This window comes from Sorex fumeus, unplaced genomic scaffold, assembly GCF_029834395.1.
Source record: "Sorex fumeus unplaced genomic scaffold, SorFum_2.1 ptg000231l, whole genome shotgun sequence".
NCBI lineage: Eukaryota > Metazoa > Chordata > Mammalia > Eulipotyphla > Soricidae > Sorex > Sorex fumeus.
In genome coordinates this window covers 58203-77854 of record NW_026606288.1, presented here as the reverse complement: position 1 = coordinate 77854, position 19652 = coordinate 58203, and the positions used below count along the sequence as shown (strand labels likewise).

General features: G+C 49.4%; 1 protein-coding gene across 1 annotated transcript in view; it reads right to left on the bottom strand.

The window, feature by feature from the left end:
- The window catches only part of ANO2 (anoctamin 2), a 393938-nt gene extending 375077 nt beyond the window's left edge, over window positions 1-18861 (bottom strand). Inside the window, exons 1-2 of the mRNA XM_056108654.1 lie at window positions 18760-18861; window positions 17738-18058 (exon numbers count right to left, since the gene is read on the bottom strand). Of these exons, the coding sequence (XP_055964629.1) occupies window positions 17738-18058; window positions 18760-18780 (342 nt within the window). The 5' untranslated portion in view covers window positions 18781-18861. The remainder of the gene's footprint in view (window positions 1-17737; window positions 18059-18759) is intronic.
- Window positions 18862-19652: the final 791 nt, after the last annotated feature.

The window sequence follows — 19652 nt, the reverse complement described above, 5'->3', positions numbered from 1 at the left end:
GCTACAATATTTTGCTCCCCTGATCGGAAGGAGATGGGAGAATCCAGGAGAAGCTGGAGAAGAATGTGTGGGAGAGGGTGCGAGTAGAGAAAGGGGGCACTAAGGTACAGAGGACCCAGGTGCTGGCAGAGGACATGAATAGGTGAGGGAGAGATGTCACTGCCATCATTGGGGAGTCTTCCCTGCTAAGCCCCACTCTCAGGGTTCTCTCCTTCCCCTGCTCTCGGGTTCATTGTCTCTACAACACTGGATGCTTGGAATCCACTCGGCAACCAGTATAGAGTCCCAGATAGGTATCAGATGATTGATAAGGAAATGTGGGACAGATAAAAATAAGCAAATATGGGCAGTGGGTACAGCAGGTAAGGCATTGCACACAGCCGATCCAGTTCAACCTCTGGCATCCCTGGTCCCCTGGAACTGCCAAGAGTAATTCCTGGGAGCAGAAATAAGAGTAACCCCTGAGCCTCATCGGGTGTGGCCCAAAACACCAAAACAGAAACGAGCAAACACAAACGCTTATTCTCCGACTCTAAAATCTCTCTGGGTTCAAGTGACGCTCCAGAGGGAGTATTATTGAGGTGAAGCTCCCCAAATATTAAAAGAAGATCAGAAGAGTCTGACAAGTACAATAAGGCATTGTATGATTTTTCTTACTAATGAGAAAGTCCTTTTTCCATTAGCCTACAGAGATAAAAACCCTCATTTGTGCTGCCAATGTGGCTTTAGCCTCTCTGCCAAGCTTCTTCACAGAGTGAGGAGGCTTCTGGCTTTAGACCCCTGTGACCAACCACATCCAGCTGGGAAAGACTGTTGCTGTTTTGTTTCTGATATGGCCTATTTGGGTAGTTCTTGTCTGCTTGGGGGGCCAAAGGCCTTGATTGTTTGTTCGTGGGTAATATTGATATTACCATTTGAAATTTGAAAATCAGTTTCAGGGCTAAAAAAGTTGTATAGAGATGAGTGAAGTCCCATGGAACCCAGGTAATGTGGAACTTTGTGACTCTGGACTCTGGCTCAACAGGACCCAGGAGCAGAGAGCCTCTGCCCCTTTCTCCCAGTCTCCCGCGACCCTGGGGTCACTCCCATAAGCCACCTCCTGCCAGTGCCAGATAATCTCGCCATCAGCCACCCTCCAGATCACACAGCTGCTTATCCTGGAATGGAGCATAAAATGAGGCCCCCATAAGCCATGCCACTGGACTCCACACCAGGCTATTTTCACTCAGGATGCCCCAGGGCGGGGGGGGGGGAGCGGTGAGAGCCCTCCCCGCCCCCAAGGGACCTAGCCCTGACACCCGACCTCCACAACCCAACCTCCAGCATGCTCCAGGCCACTCCCCACATGCTCAGGCTAAGCTTCATATATGAGTGAACATATTCCAGCTAACCCGAGTTTTATCCCCAACACCACCTGGCTCCCTGAGCACCAAGCCAAGAATAACTCCCGAGCACTACAAGATGAGTACTCAACCTCCAACATCAAAATCAATTTTATTTTAGGAGTCTGAGAGATAACTCAAAGTGCTGGAACAAATGCTTTGCATGTGTGAGGCCCCAAGTTCAATCCCTGGCACTAGAAGGCCTTCTAGGTGCCACTGTGTGTGGCCCTGAAGGTCCCCAAGCACCTCTGGGCCCAAGAATCATTGCCTCAGTGGGCCTGAGCATTCAGTGGTCCAGCCCAGTTGGGCAGCTAGTATTCACAGGGAGCAACTGGCTAGGTCTCCTGAGTGTTGCTTGTGCATCTCACCCCACTGCCTTTCCCCACCCATTTTTCTTTTTTTTTTTTAATTTTTATTAGTGAAACACCATGAGGTACAGTTGAAGACTTACAAATTTTTGTGCTTGGGTTTCAGTTATACAATGATCAAGTACCCATCCCTCCACCAGTGCCCATTTTCCAACACCACGGGTCCCAGTATCCCTCCCACCCCCCATCCCCCCCATCCCCACCCTGCCTCTGTGGCAGGGCATTCCCTTCTGTTCTCTCTCTCCTATTGGGTGTTGTCCCCACCCATTTTTCTGCTCCTTTCTGCTATCTGCCTGCCTGGTAGCCTCAATGCACCCATCACTCACCATCCTTTGCCCATGGAAAGGGGGGAAGTGTTGTATGTTTAGGAATGTCCCAGAAGGCAGGGTCTTGCAGTCCTCCAGAGGTTGGGAGAAAAACCATCAGGTCACAGTGCTCCAGGCAGGACCCTTTATATAGCCCCTGAACAAGCCAATGTCCTTCATGGCCACATTCTAACCAGTACTGGTACCAGCACATTCTAGTACAAGAACCCATCAAGTGAGTAACCTCAGACTCAATGATGCTGTGAAGCCTGATTGGCCGACACTAAGCTTTCTGTCAGTATCATTTCATTTCTTCCACCTTAACAAGTTCTAATAGACAAGACAGAAAGACCTGGGGCTGGGAGATAATGTGAGGGACAGACCCAAAATTGACCACCAGAATTCATTTAGCTTAGCTTAACGGGAACCCTCTTATTTTGCATTGCAAAATAACTTGTTTTTTCTGCCCCTGAGCAAGGAACTCAGATACAGGTGCCCTGAGTGCAAATCACAAGAAGGGTGGGAGTCAGACCAGATAACCAGATGTCTCTCACAGGACCCAGGACTGCCCTAAAAACCAGGACGTTCCTAAGCACTGACGCAAATGCTGATCTTTAAACTATAGGCTAAGGAGTGATGTACTTCTAAATGGATCGGTTAGGAAAGTATGTGTTGTTACAAATCTATTGGCTGTGAAGTGCGCAGGCTCTTCTGTAACAGCCGGTGAAGGCCTATATAAGATCTCCTTTGGAGAAGCTTGGGGTCTTACCTAACCCACCGGACCTGCATGTCTGCGTCAGCAGCTCAACCCTGGCTAGCCAGTCTTACAATAAACCTTGCTTGCTGTTTGCAGTCTCTGGAGTCTCTTTGTCGTTACAGGGAGATCATGATCCACATCCTAACAATAGTTATGACAGGGGGAAGGTCTTGTAAAAAGCTGACCCTGGTTCTATTGCCAGCACCCCATGCATTGCCAGGAGTGAGATCTGAGCACAGCTTGATGTGGAAGGAGGAGAAAGAAAAGGAAGAGGACAAGGAAAGTGAAGAAGGAAGAGGAGGAGAAGGAAAAGTAAAAGTTTCCAAATATGTAAATGTCAGAATAATTTTAATTGATAAAACAATCTCCTTTTTTTTCTTTTTGGGTCACACCTGGCAATGCACAGGGGTTACTTCTGGCTCTGCACACAGGAGTGACTCCTGGCGGTGCTCAGAGGACCATATGGGATGCTAGGAATCGAACCCAGGTCAGCGGCATGTCAGAACCAGACCCAGTTCATTCCTCCCTCCTCTTGGTTTCCTTCCTGTTTCCAATTGATACACTAAAACACACTCCAGTTGGACTCAGGCAGTGACAATGGCTGGGGCCAGCCCCATCTGCTGTCCTCCCCACCATTCCTGGGTAAGCCTCGTGGCCACTCACAGCCTGAGTCTTCACCCAGATTTCAAGGTTGTGTTGGAGGATTCACAGTCTCCTGGGCTAACAGAATGCTACGATAGTTGGGTTCTCTCTATGGATAACCCTTCTGTGCTAAGGCATCTGCTTTGGCTATGGTCGACTCTGGTTCAACCCCTGGCACCCCCTAGCACCTCCAGGAGCAAGCCCTGAGTACAGAGAAAGGAGTAAGTCTTGGGTACCATCTTGTGTGGCCCCCAAACCCAAAACAATTCACTAAAAGATTGCATCTCCTCAAGCAGCTGCGGTCCATCCTTCCTCCCACCTGAACCCTGGTCTCTATTGGAATGAGCAAGAAGGAGGCCAAGTGTCCCCCATCTTGAAGGCGGGGGCTCAGGGGATGGCTCTCAGGCCCGAAGGCTGAGCTAGGCCAGGCAGATCCTTGTTCTTAACTACTAACAGCAGGACAGGACAAATCAACTGTAAAAATGACAGGTTCGTTCAGGACCAGGAGAGAAGGACACACCAGCCCCTCCACACTGCTCAGCCATGTTCCATTTTCCCCAGAACGGGCCTCTTCCTCTCACAAATGGGGCCACACCACCACTAGGTGACAGCGGCCAAGGGCATTCACCATCTGGAGATTTGACAGGAGTTGGGTGGGCTCTGGGCGGGGCAGAGACCTTAGGAGTCAACAAAGTTCCAAGTCTTGCGTGCCCTGGCCAGCTCCTCTGATCTCTGACAGAAGAACAAAAGTTCTCTGGCTGCCTAGGTGCACCTCTGCTGAGAATTCAAACGTTAATCTTTTAATTATAATCTCTTTGAAAAAAGGAAATTGCCATTTACTGGGTTGGAGAGTGGGGGATGTTCTTGGTTTATTTTTTGGAGGGAACCCTGACTTGCTCTCCTTGCTTCTCTCTGTGGCCCCACCCCAGGCTGCCTCCAGGCCCCCCTCCTACCCCAGAGAACCAGAGAATCAACCCCCCAATCCCCCACCCCTCCAGCTGGGGCTGAGCTCTGAGCTGCCCCAGAGGCCAGGACTGCCTGGCTGGCTTTGTTGTGCTCCCAGGTGGTCCCTAGGGGAGGGACAGAGATGCAGGTGAGAAGCCCCAGGCTCCAGCATGCTGGAGGATGCTTGGGGCCAAAGGCACAGGAACAGCTCCAAAGCCAGAGGGAAATCATCGCTTTTCCCCAGTCATTAGCACCCATGACAGCCAGGGGACAGCTCTGCTCGCTGGTGAAAGCGGACAGCGGTGCTAAGAAACAGCATCAAGAAACAGCACTGGCTTGGAAGCCGGCCTCACATGCTGGGGGAAAAAGGCAGCTAGGATGGAGAAGGGACCACTAAGTAAATGATGCTTGGAGGGCTTGCTCGGAATGGGAGATGCGTGCTGAAAGTAGACTATGGACCAAACATGATGGCTGCTTAGTATCTGTATTGCAAACCATAACATCCAAAAAGAGAGAGCGAGTAAGAGGGAAAGTACCTGCCACAGAGGCAGGGGGTAGGAAGGGGTGGAGGTGGCAGGAGGGAGACTGAGAACATTGGTGGTAGAGAATGGGCACTGGTGAGGAATGGGTGCTGGATCATTGTATGACTGAAACATAATCACAAAACTTTGTAAGTCTGTGACTGTACCTCATGGTAATTAGAAAGAAAGAAAGAAAGAAAGAAAGAAAGAAAGAAAGAAAGAAAGAAAGAAAGAGGAAGGAAGGAAGGAAGGAAGGAAGGAAGGAAGGAAGGAAGGAAGGAAGGAAGGAAGGAAGGAAGGAAGGAAGGGAAAGTAGGAAGGAAGGAAGGAAGGAAGGAAGGAAGGAAGGAAGGAAGGAAGGAAGGAAGGAAAAGAAGGAAGGAAGGAAGGAAGGAGAGAGAGAGGAAGAAAGAAAGAAAGAAAGAAAGAGAGAGAGAAAGAGAGAAAGAAGAGCAAGAGAGAAAGGAAGAAGGGAGGGAGAGAGGGAGGAAGGAAAGAAAGAAGGAAGGAAGGAAGGAAGGAGGGAGAGAAAGAAAGAAAGAAAGAAAGAAAGAAAGAAAGAAAGAAAGAGAGAGAAAGGAGAGCGAGAGAGAAAGGAAGGAGGGAGGGAGAGAGGGAGGAAGGAAAGAAAGAAAGAAAGAAAGAAAGAAAGAAAGAAAGAAAGAAAGAAAGACAGAAAGAAAGAAGGAAGAAAGGAAGGAAGGAAGGAAGGAAAGAAAGAAAGAAAGAAAGAAAGAAAGAAAGAAAGAAAGAAAGAAAGAAAGAGAGAAAGGAGAGCGAGAGAGAAAGGAAGGAGGGAGGGAGAGAGGGAGGAAGGAAAGAAGGAAGGAAGGAAGGCAGGCAGGAAGGAAGGAAGGAAGGAAGGAAGGAAGGAAGGAAGGAAGGAGAAAGGAGAGCAAGAGAGAAAGAAAGGAGGGAGGGAGAGAGGGAGGAAGGAAAGAAAGAAGGAAGGAAGGAAGCAAGAAAGAAAGAAAGAAAGAAAGAAAGAAAGAAAGAAAGAAAGAAAGAAAGAAAGAAAGAAAGAAAGAAAGAGCGAGCACCAAAGAAAGGGGGACAGGCAGTGAGATAGTGCAGTGGGTAGGGTGCTCTCATTGCAAGCAGCTGATATTGGTCTGAGCCCCGGCAGCCCTGTGGTCCCCTGACCACCATCAAGTGTGGCTAAAAGAAAAAGAACTAACAGCAGGGTAACCCCCAGGCAGGCGTCCCTGCTCTTCATTCTCAGTCTGTTCCAGCTCAGAGCCATTTCCTCTTGAACTCTTCTGCTGTGGGTTTCACCAAGACCCACAGACCCCACTCCGTTCAAATCTGCTTTGTGCTCACTCCTGAGCAAGTGGCAGGAAGACCAATGAGGGGGACAATGTCGCCCCAAAAGCCAAGCAGCAAAACTCCACCCCCCCCCCAAGAATTCAGGAATCTCTGAAGTGCCAGAATTTTCCCACAAAGTCAGACTCAGCAGGGTTGTTGTTGTTTTGGGGTTAGGGGGTTGTTTGGGTTTTGTTTCTACTTGGGGGACTTGCCTGGCTGTGCTCAGGGCTTAGTCCTAGCTCTGTGCTCAGGCTTTACTCCTGGGGGTGCAGGGGGACCATGTGTGGTACTGAGCACAAGCAGATGCAAGGCAAGTGCCCTCACACCTGGACTATCTCTGGCCCCAAGCTTTACAGGGTTTTAGAAGAGAAGCAGCTGGGGTCAGAGTGATAATGCAGAGGGTTGGGTGCTTGCCTGGCACGCAGCTGACCCAGATTCAATCCTCGACATCCCATATGGTCCCCAAAGCAGCACCAGGAGTGAAGCTGATGCAGAGCCAGGAATAAGCCCTGAGTATGTCGGGTGTGGCCCATAAACAGAGAGAGAGAGAGTTAGAGAGAGAAAGAGCAAGAGAGACAGCAAGAGAGGGAGGGAGAGAGAGGAAGAGAGCAAGAGAGAGCAAGAAAGAGAGGGAGAGAGAGCAAAAGAGAGCGAGGGAGAGCAAGAGAGGGAGGGAGAGACAGTGAGAGAGAGAGGGAGAGAGCAAAAGAGAGTGAGAGAGAAAGAGAGAGACCAAGAGAATGAGGGAGAAAGAGATGGATGGGGAGAGGAAAGGAGAGCGAGACTGAAAGAGGGAGGGAGAGAGCGAGAGAGGCAGGTGTGGCACTTGCTCTCCAGGGGCTGAGAAGGCAGGGAGTGACTCTGCATGTGAGATCTGCTGGGTTGCAGTGACCCCTGCGCCATGCCAGGTGGCCAGGTGGGGCAATGGTCACTCAGGGCTGACCTGGCACTCCAGGGAGGACAGAGATGCTCCCGGAGGGCAAAGCCAGGCTGCTGGCCCCTATTCCGACAGCCACGTGGCTCCTGAAAGGAGGGCAAGGGTGCCTGTGGCACCTTTTTGGGTGGCTGACGGCAGCTCCCTCCAAGAACCTCATGAGACGCTGCAGTTCAGGGCTGGGCAGCGCTCTCTTGCCATGCCAGAGACCCTGGAAGATCTGAAGACCCTGTGGGACTCAGATCCCAGTCCCCCCCACTCCCTGCTCAGCAGGGCCACCGCAGCCAGTCACTCGCCTTTCTGAGATTGTTTCCTCCTTTTACTCAGAGATGGGAAGAGTCATCTGGAGCCCAAAGCAGACCCCGCTCTAAGGGATAGACAGGGCCCTCAGGAAAGTTCCTTTCCTTCCTTAACAATGCTCAGTAAATCCAGGACCAGAGTGACAGTGGTAGAACCAAAATGCAGCCATCTTAGTTGTTAGCAGTCATCTTGCTAGTCTGTATGAGTATGTAGCTGACAGCAGAACTGGGCATGAACCTGAGACCACATCCGGGGAAAGGCAACAGAACGAACAGATAGTGCCAGCCAATCAGTAAAAAGAAGGAATCTAGTGGTCTGCCAGGCGTGGAAAGAATAGAACACAGAGGCACCCACAGGTGGCACTAACCACTTAGCTTACAAGTCAGAGAGAAATAACAATGTTGTTTTAGGGTGCTTAGACCCTTCCCCGCAGTTGGTGGAAGTCATACCTCAACCGTTTATCTATGGGGTGTGGCCCTGGCCAGTCAGTCTGTACTGACTCTCTCTCTCTCTCTCTCTCTCGCTCTCTCTCGCTCTCTCTCTCTCTCGCTCTCTCTCTCTCACTCGCTCTCTCTCCCTCTCTCTCTCTCTCCCTCCCTCCCTCTACCTCTCCCTCCCTCCCTCTCCCTCTCCCTCTCTCTCTCCCTCTCCCTCTCTCTCTCCCTCTCCCTCATTAATAAAGTTGTTTATTAATGAGCAACTTTCATTAATAAAATCTTTGAAGTCCTTATTGGTGTCTTGTGTTCAAATCACAGATCCTAACAATAGTACAGTGGGGAGGGCGCTTGCCTTGCACTGCAGCTGACCCAGGTTTGATCTCTGGCATCCCATATGGTCCTCCAAGCACCGCCAGGAGTCATTCCTGAGTGCAGAGCCAGAAGTAATTCCTAAATGTTATTGGGGTATGACCCAAAACCCGGGGCAGGGTGGAGCACTCATTAAATCAAAACAATTTCCCCAAGTTGCCCCCCTCCATTCTAAGGCCTGGATTCCGTCTGATTAATAAATAGATAAAAATTCCTTCTGGAGAGGTCTAAGAGATAGTAGAGTCTCCTTGCATGCAGAAGACTCTGGTTTGATCCCTGGTACTGCGGAGGGTCCCCCTGAGCACCACCAGGCGTGATCCCTGAGCACCAGAGTCCAGAAGGAAGCCCTTGAACACTTCCGGGTGTGATCCAAATCCCTCTTCCCTGCTAAAACCAAAACCAAACCAAATCAAAAAAACCCTCTTTGTGGAAAGGAAGTGGGAAATAGGAAGTGAAGGCAAAGAACAAGAACAATGGCCTCTGGAATTTATTTCTTTGCAGCAGGGGTCACCCAGGCCATGCTCAGCGGGTCCAAAGGCCCCCACTATCCATCCCCAGACAATCATGGCAGGGCAGTTCACAGATCAGCGCAAGGGCTGAGGATGTGGTGATGCTGAGGAATGACCAAAGCCACACTGGGGTTGTCCAGGCCACCCGGGCAGTGCTGGGAGCCTCTGGGACACACCCAACGGTGCTCATGGACCCCTCGCCAGGCTCCCGAAACCGTGCAGTGCAGGAATGGAACCCAGGTGAGACACACGCTAGGCACGTGCCATAATCTCTGTACTCACCGTCTCCCATCCCTGGAGTCAGTCCCCAAGCAGTGCTCAGGGACTACCCAGGCCTTTCCCAGTGGTGCTGAGGACAGGCAAGGCATATGGTTTCAGGGATGAAACTTGGAGCTAGGTCTGCCCCACCTCCAATGAGCTGTCTCCCTAGACCTGGCTTCCAGTTTTGAGAAAGTTAGGAGACAGTTGACTTTTCCTGGATTCAATTCTCCCCCACAAACACACAAGGAGTCTCACTAGGTCATGATATTCCCTGCCACAGTGGTCCCCTGGCTGATTCCTTGGACCAAGAGCAGTAAACTGTTGACAAGACAAAGGTGCAGACACTACTGGGATATTCTGCCTATTGTAACCCATGTTTTCTGTGGGTAGAAAAGGCAGTGGCAGTTCACTGAATCTCTGGGGCTACTGACTGATGCCTTATGAAGAAGATGGACACCCAGGGCTAACCAACCACTGCAAGGAGGCCCCAGGCCTCGCTGGGGACAGGCAGATGCAGAGAGAGAAGGAATGTAGTTACCACATTCCCACCTGGGATGGAGCATCTGCAGGAGCCCTCTAGAGCCTCCCAGCTGGTCTGACTCAGCCGAAAGCAGCCCCCAGAACAGCTGGCGATGTCTGGCCACACTGAACAGAAGCAGCTTCTGCGGTGGGAGGTCCTGATCCCAGGACAGCCAGTCCCAAGTCGGACGTAAGATGCTTCTCTTTGCCCAGTCTGGCCAAGGCAGTTGCCCACAGACAGGAAGTGGGAGGCTTGTGCCAGTTGGAATTGCAAGGCCAGCGGGTGGGAAAAGACCCTTACACCTAAGTCCATCAATATCTTTCAAACCAATTAGTGCCTGGTACAGGACCTAAAACTGGGGCTCCCCTACCCCCACCAGACCCCAATCATGCCCCCACCAGGCCCCCACCAGGACCCATCACCTCATACATGTGTGTCTCTGCCTCTGTGCTTCCAGTTCTCTGGGCTACGAAGGGAGGTTATGGGGGGTTTTCTGGTGTGTGTGTGTGTGTGTGTGTGTGTGTGTGTGTGTGTGTTGATTTTTGAGTCACATCCAGCAGTGCTTACTCCTGGCTTCATTCTGAGGGATCACTCCTGGCAAGACTTAGAGGGCCATATACTATGCCAAGAGATGGAATCTGGGTTGGCTGTGGGCAAGGCAAACCTCTTACCCCTGTACTATCTTCCAGTCCCGAGGTGGGAGGTTTCGAGCAAGTGGGAATTCAGGAGCTCTTGCTCAGTGCACCCACTCTTTTACCCAGTCGAGGTCTCAAGCCCAGAGAATTCCCTCAATGTGCCTGTGCTCCTCTCGTTCAGTGGTGAGACCCAGCTCTAAACTGGTGGACGTCTTTGGGCAGAGTCCGCCATAAGGATGCAGGTTTCTCTGCCACCCAAGGCCACCCCTCGAGCTCATGCAGTGAAATTCCAATCAAATGGTGAAATGCAAGGGAACACACAGGCTGCCTAGGATCTGCTCATTAGGTAGTCCTTAAGGACCAGAGATATGGTACAGTGGGAAAGGTGCTTGTCTTGCCCGTAACCAACCTGGATTCAATTATCCCCCACAAACACACACTGCATGTGGTTCTACAGGTTCCACTGGGAGTGATCCCTACGCACAGAGCCAGGAGTAAGCCCTGAGCACAGCTGAGTGTGGTCCCGAAAGAAACAAACAAACATATGTATAGAGAAAGATGTATAGATATGGGTATAAGGATAAAGGTAACATCAAGGTTTAGACCCAAGTACCTAAAATGTGAGAGTAAAACACCCCAGGGATGTGTCACTTATCACCCAGTCTAAAGCATACCAGAATATCAGCTCAGGCCGGGAAGTGAATTCTACGCTATTTAATCCGTTCCAATTTGCTAGCCAGCAAGGTTCTTTGAATGTATAAGACGAAGTGAGTAACTCTTAATGGGCAGACAGAAACTCACTTCCCTTTCATTGATCTGAAAGCCAAAAATATAATTAGACCCTAAAAGACTGCCCAGCCCAGAAGGGTGGGGACAGCGGGGCAGGGCAGGTGAGGCCGCCACACCTAGTCTCCAAACCACTGCCAGGTGCAACCAGGCCTCCTCCCCCAAGCGGTGCGGTGCAGTTCTAGGATGCTTCTCAGTGTGAGAGGCTGAGCTTCCCAACCCAGAGATGAAATGTTCCAGACCCTCACAGACTGTAGCTGAGGCACTCCCAAACAGTGGTGGGCACCAGCACAGTATAGGGCCAGGACAGAAAAGAAAGGACCCTGGAGAAAGTGATAATTCATTCCCAATCAAGTTTGCATGGGCATATAATAGGGTGTTTGTTCCCACCATCATGAGGATACTGATTAAGCAAACTCTTTTTTTCTTTTTTTTTTAGGCAATGCACAGGGGTTATTCCTGGCTTTGCACTCAGGAATTACTCCTGGCAGTGCATGGGATGCTGGGGACCGAACCCAGGTCGGCCGCGTTCAAGGCAAATGCCCTACCCGCTGTGCTATCACCCCAGCCCCTGATTAAACAAACTCTTAACCATTAGAAATAACACATGCGGGACCAGAGAAATAGTACAGCAAGCAGGGTGCTTGCTTTGCAAGCTGTTAATCCAGGTTCAACTCCCCTAGAACCCCATATGGTCCCCTAAGCCCACCAAGAGTGCTCCCTGAGAGCAGAGGCAGGAGTATGCCCTAAGCACCACTAACGGTGGCCCCCAAACAGCAACTACAAAAAAGAGCAGATGTACACACAGAGTCAGAACAATCTAGAAAATAGTGTTAAGAGAAAAGTCTCAGCAACAGCACGGAGAGCAGGGCGGAGTACTTCTTCAGGGATGGGTGTACGGGGCACTGGGCCAGTGGTGGGGTACAGTGACTATACATCACGAACATTCAGTCTAGTGTAACCACGTTATTTAAATTATAATTAAAATGCATCAATGTCAATAAACAGAGGCGCTTGAGGAAGAGGGTGGTGGCGCCTGTGGTGACTGAGAGAGCCCAGTGACAGGATGGCAGGGCACAGAAATCCGAACTATTCAAAACAGAATGTCATGACTGTTGGGGAGTTCAAAATTGGTTCGATCTGCGGGCATCAAGTGATTCAATGGGGAGACGTGGCCAGCTTGGCTCTGCTGGAGAGGCAGTCGGGATGTGGACATTCTTATCTCGGGACACATACACAAAGTTGAAGCATTTGAGCATGAAAAGAAATTTTGCATTAAGCCAAAATTTCTTGGTTCTTCTGCCACTGGAGCACATGCCTTGGAAACAAATATTACTCATTTGTGTTGATGGACAGTCAGGCTTCTACAGTTATTGCTTATATATGTCCACTGGAGATGATGTGAAAATAGAACAAAGTGAACTACAAAAATAAAAGGAAGCTCAGATAGAGAAGAGAGTACCAAATGAAGGGTGTTGTGAGGGTCCTCCCAGGGTGGGAGAAGCATGCTAAAATAGTCGATAGACCAAACATGATTGCCACTCAAAGCCTCTCTTGCAAAACACAGTACCCAAAAGAAGAGAGAGAGAACAAGGGGGAATACCCTGCCACAGAGGCAGGATGGGACGGGGGGGGGGGGGATGAGGGTGGGGAGGGGGATGCTGGGACCCATGGGGATGGATGACGGGCACTGGTGGAGGGATGGGCACTTGATCATTGTATAACTGAAACCCAAGCACAAAATTTGTAAGCCTATAACTGTACCTCATGGTTTTTCACTAATAAAAAAAGAAAAAAAATCTTAAAGCCAAAAAAAATGCATAAATAGGAGACAGAGCAACAGTACAGCAGGTAAGGCACTTTCCTTGTACACAGCCAACCTGAGTTCAATGCCTAGCACCGCATATGGCCCCATGAATACTGCCAGGAGTCATTCCTGAGTACAGGGTCAGGAGTTAGTCCTGAGCACTGCTGGGCATGGGCCCAAAACCATAAGCAAATAATTCAAATTACTGTAAAGGATAAAGAAAATGTGTTTTATGGCCAGAATGTAAAACTTCTGAGCTATAATATATATATATATGTGTGTGTGTGTGTGTGTGTGTGTGTGTGTGTGTGTGTGTAAGTATAAGGCACACTGCCATTTATAACAACCTCAGTGGAACCAGAGGACAACACTGCACTAAGTGACATGTTGGACAGAGTAAAACACCATCTGATTCCCTTCAAATGTGGTAAAGCAACAAAACACAAATAAATTCAACTAAAATTCAACAAAACCAAACTTTCTGTCAATGAGAACTAGCATCATTATTTGAAAGAATGGGAGGGGGAGACGAATGACTCTGGTCAAATTGGTCAAGTAGCACACTGATGAGTGGAAAATAGAATTCTGGTTGGAAACATCATGTAGCATATAGATGTTGATTTCAAAGGCTATGTGCCTGAAATCTATATAATGTTACAAACCAACATTACTTCAATCAATAATTTTTTAACTTGAAAGATGAAGGTTAATTTAAATGTAAGTGGAACCTCTGAGATATATATTGAAAATCCATACTTGTACTTCTAAGAAAGGTTAGGGCCATGAGTCTGAGAATATATGATAATTAAATGTGATGCAGTTAGTGGGCATGTGATCTTGGCACACAACAGGATGGGAGATACAAACTAAGGGAAACCAAGGACATTAGGGAAGACAGTTAATGGCAACGTGTCAGTATTGGTTCATTAATTGCCGCAAGAGTGCCACAGAACTGCAAACAGAAGCCAGTGTTAGACAAATGCTGGAAAAGGAGTAGGTTAGAATTTGAATTTTTCTATAAATTATTCTTCACCACAAAGTCAATTATAAAAGCAAAGCCATAAAGCAAAAGCAACTTTCAGCACTTTTTTTTTGGCTTTTTGGGTCACACTCAGCGATACACAGGAGTTACTCCTGGCTCTGCACTCAGGAATCATTCCTGGTGGTGCTCGGGGGACCATATGGGATGCTGGGAATCAAACCCAGGTTGGCCGCGTGCAAGGCAAATGCCCTGCCTGCTATGCTATCGCTCCAGTCCCAACCTTCAGCACTTTTAAAAAACACAGAGCACTGGAGTGTTTTGCCAATGGAAAAAGCATCTGTGATGTATGGGGGACATTTAAATGAACAACCAGGGGCTGAAGAGATAGAACAGTGGGTAGGGCTATTGCCTTGCAAGGAGCCAGCCAGGGTTTAATTCTCTGTACCCTTATGGTCCCCCCAGTCCCACTAGGAATTATCCCTGAGCACAGAACCAGGAATAAGCCCTGAACACTACCAGGTGTGACCCTTCCAAAATATAAACAAATAAACAATCAGTGAGTCCTTACTGGACCAAGAATAACAACCTTCCTGACAGACAAGTCTGATGAAATCTACACTCTATCAGGGCAATGCCAAGAGCAATTTTTCAAAAAGAGAGAAATGATAGCACGTGACATTGAGGCTCACTTGAGTGGTGGGGGCTCAAATGAGAGAAGGTTCCTTAGGAGATTTAAAAAAAATAATAACCTAGAAAATCCTCCTGATGGAATTGTTCATATGGGTTGAGGCAGGGAGGGAGGTAATGTTGTCTACACAACCGGACAACAGTGCCAGGATATATACCCCCAACCCAACACAGACAGTCCTGGTGATCAGTTACCCCTTTCACCCCCCCACCTCTTATTTCCAGTCAAAGTTAGAAAAATCCACTTGTAACTCAAATGAAGCAGGCAGGGAAGGGGGGGCAGGGAGAGGAGCAAAGGGCGATACTGTGATTGGAAAGTACAAGTGTACCAAAACAGATGCAAGTGAATTTTTATATCAGCGATAAACAATTTTTTTCATAGAAGCAGGTTGATGACATTGCATGGGGCATACTTAGGCTAACGAAGTATTTAGTATTGATCTGAAAGTCCAATTTAATTTAGGCATCTTGAAACTGGCTAAATCTAGCAACTCTACATAAAAGGAATAATCACAGTAACTTTCGTGGTGGCTGCTCAGCTGCCTTGTTTCAGCCTCATAGCAACACAACAAAGCCTGGATAGTTATTTCCCTTTCATAGACTTTGACTTGATAGTACCGAGTTGCTTGCCCATGGCAGTGAGGTGAAGCTGATACCAGGCCTGGGATGGGAACATCTGTCTTCCAACCCCATGGCTCACCTGATCAAGCATGGTGCTGTTGCCAGCCTCTCCCCCTACTAGCCAAAGACAGCATGTGCTCTGCAGATCTCCAGGGCCCCAGAACCAAACATAGCTAAGACCCAAGCTTTATGAACCCTTCCCACCAGACCCCAACTGAAGGTGCCATGTAAACTTTGGGTCCAAAATAAAAGAAGTGGAAATCATTTAAGTGCATTAACGGCCAGGATTGAGAGACTCACAAATGAATCTTGGAATCAAGCAGTTCGCTGCAGGGATGGCTCTAGACCTCAATTATTTAAACTTTTAGAAGCCTAGGAGTGTGCAGCCACAAAAGCAGCCACACAATATCTCATACTATTTTTTTCTTTTTTTTTTAATCACTGTGAGATAGACCCTTATAGACATCTTATACTATTCATAGCAAGCAATACAAAATAAATTATCTAGCATGTGCCTATAAGCAGGCTTAAATGGAGGTGGGAAACTTTCATATAATGGTGGTGGGAAGGTGTAGTGGTGGTGGGATTGGTGTTAAAATATTGAATGTAATTGATTATGTGAACAAATTTATAAAAATAAATTTTTTAAAGTGAAAATCAACAGTCCTGCCAGAAGGAAGATTCCTGGGGCCCAGGAAGAGGGCAGTCTCCCTTTGTTGGAAAAAAAGACCAAAGATAGGAACAGCTTCTGGGTCAAAACTCAGAAGCAGCAACATAGGTGGGGTGACAAAGTTCTGCGCTGGTCCACATGCCATCTTGTCTGGGGACAGAGACAAATGCATGAATAACCATAGGGGTGCCTTCCAGTTTGGGAAGAGTATTAGCCTGAATTTTACAAAATATGTTTCCGATGATATGGCACCCCAGCTTTCAGGAGAACATCTTCTAAAATAATCATAATGAGCATTTATTGAGTGCCTACTAAATACCAGGCATCATCCCAGATGCTCCCATTGATGTAAAACTACATCTGGGCATCTGTTATTTTTCAGACGAGGAAACTGAGATACCAAGGGGTGACTTATTTATTCAGTGAACACTCATTGCGCACACACCCCTTTACTGTTTACACTGACTGGGGATACAGCAGTGAGCCAAATAAAATTCTTGCCTCCATGGGGATCCCGATCAAAATTTTAAAAAATTCTATCAGGTTAATATTTCAGGTAACAATGCTACATGCAATAAAGTAAAGCAGATTCAAGGAATCTCCAGAGTGGTAGGGGTGGGGTAGTTTAGCTAAGGTGGTGAGGGAAGATGCCTGGAAGAAGGTAACATTTGAGCAGAAGTGTAAGGGGAGCAAACAGGTATGCATAGGTCCAGGGAAGGGTTTATGAGGCCAAGGGACAACCAGAACAAAGCATAACTGACATATAATCAAGATAAGGCAACTAGACGAAGCTGGTGAAAGAGGGTGGAAATGATAGAAGAAGCACTTAGAGGGAATAACAAAGGCAGCGTATTTTAAATGATCACTGCAATATGGATAAATATATGGCTAAGTAAGTGGCCTCATGACTAGGTGAGCATCTGCATGGAAAGATGGATGGATAGACATATGTGTATGTGGGAGAGTGGAGGGATGGATGGGGTGAATGGATGCATGGATGGACAGATGGAAGGATGGATGGATGGATGGATGGATGGATGGATGGATGGATGGATGTGTGAATGGATGGGTGGAACAAATGGGTGGGTGGATGGAAGGATGGATGGTGGATTGTCAGATAAAATGATAGATGGATGGAAGAACAGGCAGAAAAATGGGTGCTTGGATGGATGGGTGGGTGGGTGGATGGATGGATTGATGGATGGAAATATCTATGAATAGATGAATGTGAGAGATAGATGGATATTGTAGATAAATATATTTCCATGGCTTATTTTAGATTGATATGGCACACAGATAAGAATATAAATTAAAAATATATTCTATGGTGCTGGAACAATAGCACAGTGGGTAATGCATTTGCCTTGCACGACGCCAACCCAGGTTTGATTCCCAACATCCCATCTGGTCCCCTGAACACCGCCAGGAGTAATTCCTGAGTTCAGAGCCAGGAGTACCCCTGTACATCGCCAGGTGTGACCCAAGGGGAGGAAATGATATATATATGTATGTGTATATATATATATATACATATATATTCTATGAACACACAAGTTGGTCAAATACGCCTGATTTTCAGTTCCCAAGTAATCAGTTCCCTCCAGGGGACCCAGCTAGACACAATCCTTAATGAAATAAATCCCCTGTAGGAGGATCTTGACTTGGAGTTCCAAAGGCAGCCCAGTCGTCACCCCAAGGAACCATTACTCAAAGGGATGAAGAGCCAGGAAAGACGCTCTCGCTTTTCATCTCAAACTAGATCATTCTCCATAGGGCAGAGACACATCCTCCCTGGTCCCCTCACTGCTGGGGATGAGGCACTAGCTCTACCCAAACACCTCCTCCAGTCCTGGGGCAAGAAAATCTGGTTTGTCTACCAGTAAGGCACAAGAAAGGGCCACCTGTGAGAACAAAGCCAGGGCATTCACAGGTGACCGGATGGCCAGGAGCCCACCCCCTTCCTAGGTCGCATGATCACCACACGCCAACCTCACCTCCAAATCCTTCTCCAGCTCCAGCCCAGCCTCCATCAGGTTGTGCTCAAACTCCTCTCGTTGCTCCTTCCTCACCTCCTCCTGGGCATCTAGTGGCCCCAGTTCAATGTCCCCCTGGCCCCCAGCATGGGCCTCTTTGCCCGTTTCCCCATTGGAGACAATGGCCGCGCCATGGCCCGGGGAGCCTGGGTGAGCCCCACGTTTCCGGTAGTGGTAGGCGAGCACATAGTCCACCTTTCTCTGGTTGTCGTAGAAGTGCATGCGGCTCTGACGGGCCTCCGAGGACCTGGGGTCATTGACATCCAGGTAGTTATTGATGACCTGGACAGAGACAAGAGAACAGGGACAGCAGGGTCACATGAGGCCAGGGTGAGAGGCAGAAAAGGCAAGTTGGGTGCCCTGGGCACAGGAGATGCCCTAGGAAGACACGCTTCTGGGCTCAGAGGACCCAGGTGCCCCCGAGAAAGAACAGAGCGGTCCAAGCTCATGGGTCACAGCCAACCCACCTAGCCCTCCACCACCCAGCCTGGGCATCATCAGTGCCCTCAGGCCTGCCCCAACCTACAGACACACACTATGCATGCACATAGCAGTTTCCACATGCGGCTGCACGGATACAGAGTCCCGTGTTCACACCTGCTCCACACAGCTGGCTCGGTTTAGAATACACGCACACACACACACACACACATCCGCACGCACACGCATACACTCACACATACACACACGCACAAGCACGCACACCAAACACACACATGCACACACACGCACACACATACACACACACGCACACACATGCATGGACACATACACACACACGCACGCACATGCACTCATGGATGCATACACACATGCACACGTGTACACACACACGCCCACACACACATACACCTACACATCCCCAAATGCACTGCTGCACACAGCAACCCCTCCACGCCCCAGGGCACCCCTGTCCGGTCCCCACCACCTTGCTGGTCTGGACCCTGTGTGCAGACACTGCAGGCTACACAGCCCATACGTACCGGCAGACGCTCTGGATCCATTGGAACAAAGGCCGGTGCCTGATGGCCTGGCCCACCACACTCTCACCCCACGGGATGCACTAGACACAGTGCCCCTCACAGCTCCACATCCTCCTCCTCCTCCTCCTCCACCTCCTCCTCCTCCACCTCCTCCTCCTCCTCCTTTTCTCCAGCCACAGACCCGGCCAGAGATGCCGGGCACTGAGCCTGCTCAGGCTGCTTCTGGAGGTGGGTGGAGAAAGAGCGAGGTGGAGAGGAGGGGAGGGGCCACTTCTTCGCTCCCTTTGGGTGTTTCCCTGTTTATTATGCCTTGATACCCAGCTGCTTGGCCGCCACCTGAGAGATCACCTGGGCAACCAGGTGAAGTGTCGGGCACAGGGGACTGCTCAGAGCCACTGCGGCAGAGGCCCAGCTGCGAGGGCCTGCAGGAGTCTGTGGAGGTCCTGGTTCTCATGTGTCCTCCTGCCCTGAGTAGCCTCGGACTGGAGGACCCTAGGGGTGTTGGGACACGATCATGGAGAGACCCTAACACACACACACACACACACACACACACACACACACACACACACACACTGTCCCCGACATAGAGAGCATCCCATCAAGAGTATCCCTGGGGTCCCCCAAGGGAGGGCCACACCCCAGCCCCCATACTCACAGAGCTAATACTCCTTCCACTGACCAGCCAGCCAGGTGCTTTGGGGGAACGGCCCGGGGTGCCCATGACTTGGGGAGTCGGTGCCTTGAGGAGCTGCTGTCCAGATTGAGGGTGCTGGGCCCCTCTGGCTGCTGCCCGTGGGCTCGGCCGGCGTGGGGAGCCAGGTAACATGGGGATATCTGTTAGGGCAAAGACCGGGAGGCAAAAAGCTTCAGGGAATGCAGACCACGGGCAG